Source organism: Elaeis guineensis, chromosome 4 (genome assembly GCF_000442705.2).
Source record: "Elaeis guineensis isolate ETL-2024a chromosome 4, EG11, whole genome shotgun sequence".
NCBI lineage: Eukaryota > Viridiplantae > Streptophyta > Magnoliopsida > Arecales > Arecaceae > Elaeis > Elaeis guineensis.
In genome coordinates, this window is record NC_025996.2 from 29,584,758 (window position 1) to 29,589,416 (window position 4,659).

At 39.8% G+C, this 4,659-nt stretch overlaps 1 protein-coding gene across 1 annotated transcript; it reads right to left on the bottom strand.

Annotated features, from left to right (window-relative positions):
- Positions 1 to 2,093: 2,093 nt before the first annotated feature.
- Positions 2,094 to 4,659, bottom strand: LOC105043161 (SHUGOSHIN 2). Its single transcript, XM_010920600.4, has 10 exons — positions 4,469 to 4,659; positions 4,134 to 4,318; positions 3,996 to 4,033; positions 3,774 to 3,882; positions 3,629 to 3,652; positions 3,373 to 3,441; positions 3,225 to 3,281; positions 3,033 to 3,141; positions 2,890 to 2,950; positions 2,094 to 2,789 (listed from the first exon to the last, which is right to left on the bottom strand). The coding sequence occupies exons 1-10, from the start codon at positions 4,521 to 4,523 to the stop codon at positions 2,447 to 2,449; spliced, it is 1,050 nt and encodes a 349-aa protein (XP_010918902.1). The 5' UTR covers positions 4,524 to 4,659; the 3' UTR covers positions 2,094 to 2,446.

Here is a 4,659-nt window from a genome sequence, read left to right on the forward strand (position 1 = left end):
TATCTTGAGATGAAACGGGATATTGAGTGACACAGGATAACCAGTGGAGATGGCTTTTCCAGAATAGAGGCAATTAGTTAGCCAAATGAATACCTTTTTTCTTTTACTGTGTGGAAGTAAACCAACAGGATCATTGAAATTATATACGGTTTTCCTGATTCCATGTTTACGGTGTTGTTTTGCGCCCAAATTTGCAATCATTACCTAAAAATAAAACAGATCAGTGCGATAGGGAGATATAAAACAAGCGACACCAAACCAAGAGATCTTAACTACTCTGTCCTGTACCAGACAGAATAATTTTTTCTACCAAGCTGCGCAGCATCTGGTGGCATCCGTTTCACTCTCAGAGCTAAATCCTGGGCTGAATGAAATCCGTCCAAAATACTTGGACACCATCATCGAGCAACACTAAGATAATCTTTTGATAGGCATTTTGATGCATCTTAAACGCTAAGGATCACAAATAGCCGCTTATAAGAATCCCATCCACCATTGTCTCAGCCTTAGGACATTGTTATTTGCTATGCTGCAGAAGGCACTTGTTTAATGTTTGGGTATTTTCAATATTACCACCATTACCTCTTTGTATTGTCCTGCTTGCAAAATGTCCTACCACACAAACAGATATACAGGAACGATACTTTCTTCACATTGCCTGTTCTTCAACTCAATCTTAGTTTCACTTGTTTTACTACATATTTTTGAGGGGCCTTCCTATGTTTATTTGTTTTTTCCAACCAACCACAACAGGACCAGCAAGATTGTATTATGTCTACCAGTCCTTGTCCACTGGGGATGTATTTTCATCATGGCAAGCTTCGCTAAACTCTTTTGCCTATCTGCGCAGTTTCTTTTCCCTCCTAGCTCTCGTACAAGTGTCCCTTCTTTTGGTGGGTGAATAAAGTTCATCTATAAGCGCTTTGGCTGCCACATTTCAGTGTCACGGTCCATCATACTTAGTTCGCGTCATGTGTTTATTCTACTCAATGTAAGTTGGTCTGTGCTACACTCATCTTTTGATCATGCTTCTTTACTGCAAGGCATCTGAAACAATTTACGAGATCACATTGTCCATCCGATTCAACCAACTAATTATAACTGTTCGTGTGAATGATAAATTTTCTACTGTTTGTTCAGGAATAACTTCTTTCCTTAATCTTAGGCAAGTCGGTTCAGGCAGGATTACAACCAGAAAATAAATGCAATGAATAGCATGCACTTGCGGGCATCTGGTCTAATGTATGGCAAAAAAATTGTACAACTTCCAATGTTTATGTGGCTACGATTCTATGATAACAGTTGTGCAAATCTGAACAGGAAAATGCAATGCGGTATCTGTCATCAAGGGAGAGTGATGTCATATCTAGAGATTACTTGGCATACGGTATTGCAGTTTAACGAGCTTAAGTATGTCACTGGGAGAGTGTATTTTGGTCTTGCAACTTCTATTACAAGAACACTGATCTGCAAGGACCACTTTGTGCATTTCTCCAAGAGGTAGACCGTATTGGTGGCTGACTCCGTAGCTATCCACATGTACATAAGCAAGAAGAAAGATCCACCTGCTTCAAGGAGTTGATGCCCGGAACATCCCTCGTTTACAAAAGGATCATCATCTGCCTAATATGATGAGTAGCATAAAGCACGCAACCTTCCTCATGAAAGCATACTTCAACTAAGTTGTGTTGCTCGATAGAGCTGGATAAATAACATACAGTATACAGTATTCCACATGCATTACAATCTGCTACATACTGATTTTAGAAGACAAAAAACTTGCTGAATATGCAACTAGTAGATGCAAGGATCCTCTGACACAGATAATATTTGTGGTTCATATTAGGGATGCAGAAGTTTTATACCAAACCGCATTAATGGGAGTTATATACTAGTTTATTTCTCAAGTCAAGTAACTCAGCCATCTCATACGCTCAATAGAAAATTGGAAGACCGAGATATTTTCAGAATGATAACAGACAACCACTTCCTCTAAGCTCTACTAAATTTTAGATTAACCAGGAAATCAAACATTTGGAATCATTCCTGGTGAAAACACTAATGAATGTCTCAAAGCTTACACAAGACAGATGCAAAATCTTTCGTTCATCAAGGCAGCAGTCAAAAACTTGACTTCATTTGAGAAGGATGTCATATAATTGTTTTGGTATAGTCTGAATAAAGCATCAATTTTCCCAAGCATCCAGAATAAGAATACTGTTCAAATCAGTCCGGTAGTATTGTGATCATTCACAAATGACCAAAATACCAAACCTCTATCAATTAAGTTTCACTGAGATAATTCATTGGGGAAGGGAACAGAATGTAAGATCATAAAAGAACACATTGCGTACACCACACAACATTCCTGATCATGAAGATTGTGTAGCTGTCAGTGCCTAAAAATTGGCCATCTCTTGGTGGCAATCAGGTTGGCTATAACCATCTAGTCGTCTCTTCTCATTTTGACATTGAGAGGCACTTCCCTGTAAGAACTGACCTTCTCAACTGCCCTCCTCATAGGCCTGCCAAGAGATGATCTCCTTGACCCTTGATTCTGATATCTTGGTGAGCTCTCCTCTTCCTGTACTTCAACCTTTACGGGGTTCGGGATGGCAACTGAAGTGGGTTTAGCTGAAGAAGAGTCTAGCTTAACAAAAATTTCTTCATTCATGTGATCACTGGTCAGCGATCGGATTGGAAATTTTATATCTTCTATCTCAAACAATTCCTCAGTAGGTTCCCAAAGTTCAGCTTTCAGATTACTGGATCTCCTTCTCAAAGACCTTCTGCTAATATGGAAGGCCCGTGAACAGCATTTAATACTGGATTCAATGATGAAAAACATGAAAATGTATCATCACTAACTCGAAGTAAAGCATGCATTACCTTCTGTTTTCACTCTTCTCCTTTGCTGGAACTTGATGAATCACTGTAGTAGTTCCCAAAGCTGCAAGAATAAATAATGAGAACTAGAACAGTGTGAAAATGTCCGAGATAGATGTCAGATATCAAGAAATAGTCCAATTTACATCGACTTCTCAGTGTACGCTTCCGATTGGCACTGCTAGTCTTCTGGCAACCGGCTGGATGAAATGCATCTGGCACAAACTCAGCCAGCATGTCCTTATTCTCCTTAAACTGTCAGTTTTTTGTAACATTATCAGCATCAAAGTGCTTGGAAATAATTTTCAAATGTTAAGATAGATCAACTTGCTAAATACCTCAATCCCTATCTTTTTGTCTAGTTGTTTCTGTTGTTTATAAAGTTTCTTCACATCCTGCGAGGAAAAAATGTCTTTACTGATTCAGAATTCACATGAAAGATTAGCAAAAAAATGGAAGATAAGGTAAGGTTAACAGTCGCCAGACCTCCAGTTCTAAGGTCTTTGCTTTGAGATTTGCTGTCATGCATCCAAGCTCGTGGTGCATTGCTTTTAGCTTCATTTGGATAAATACAAGATCAGAAAATTTGACTAACACCAGAAGAAGTTCTATTTGTTCAACTGTAAATTCATGAAGAACAGGATGAAGAAACTTTCTAGCTTCCTTCAAAACCATGACATAAGTTTCCTTCCTGGTTAACCATCCAGAAGCACCTAAAGCAAAGTAAGAGAAGGCAACTTACTCTGTCTTTACCCAGATTGAACTCCTGCATTTCAAAAATAAACATGGTAAATGGAATTTTGGGGGAAAAAAGACCAAAAGAAACAAAATATGACTCTATGATCGATGAAGGATAAGGAAAGGGGAGGATAAGAAGAGGGACTAACCGCCAGCATCTGGGAGTTAGCTTGTGCAAACTGTGCATTCTGCTGATGGGCTTTCTGCAACATGAATCGGACCTTCTGCAACTCGATGTCATTCATCTCTATGATTTTACTGTTTGATAACCAAAATCAAAGACACAAGAATCAAAAGAATTCCACCTGAATAAAACTAAAGAGAAGGGGTGAAAATACAACGAACATCAATCTTTCAAGGGAAGAACATACTTTTTCTCCTCTATTATCGTCAAAAGAGCAGAATTTTCCTGGAATTGGGTCCAAATCCACCAATAGGTCACAAAAGATCCCTCTTTTAACTCTCAAGAAGAGAGGATAACGAGAGATGAAATCAAGAATGGGGTTTACCGTGAGGAGCTGGGAAATGTAATCCTTAGCACTCACAGCGGGGACGACCTTCGCCATTTCTTGGTCCGCCGCCTTGGATCTTGGCGACCTTCCAATACTCGTCAAATTGGTGATGTCCGAGAGCCTCTTCCTCCTCATCAATGGCGTCATGATCTTCTGATTGCTCTCCACTTTGGGAATTCCCGCTGCCATCCGATCAAGAGTTTCATTACATCCCAACTCAAGCAGAACAAGAATACCCAAACCCTAACCCTATAATTAACATACAAGACCCAGAAGAAGAGTAAAGGAGGGTTTTTTGAGGGGAAATCTGAAAGAAGAGGGAATGGAACTACCTCCAAGGCCTCCAATGGCGTCGGTTTCTGAGTGAAGAAGGCCAACTCCCTCCATGGACGACCAAGAAGTGAGCTCCCTAGAATTCTCTCTCTCTTGTCACAGTTGCCGATATAGAGGTAAATGAAGGGAAAGAAAGAGGAGGGGGAAAGACAACGGGTTGGAAAAACAGGTTCGGATAGGCAACGACTAT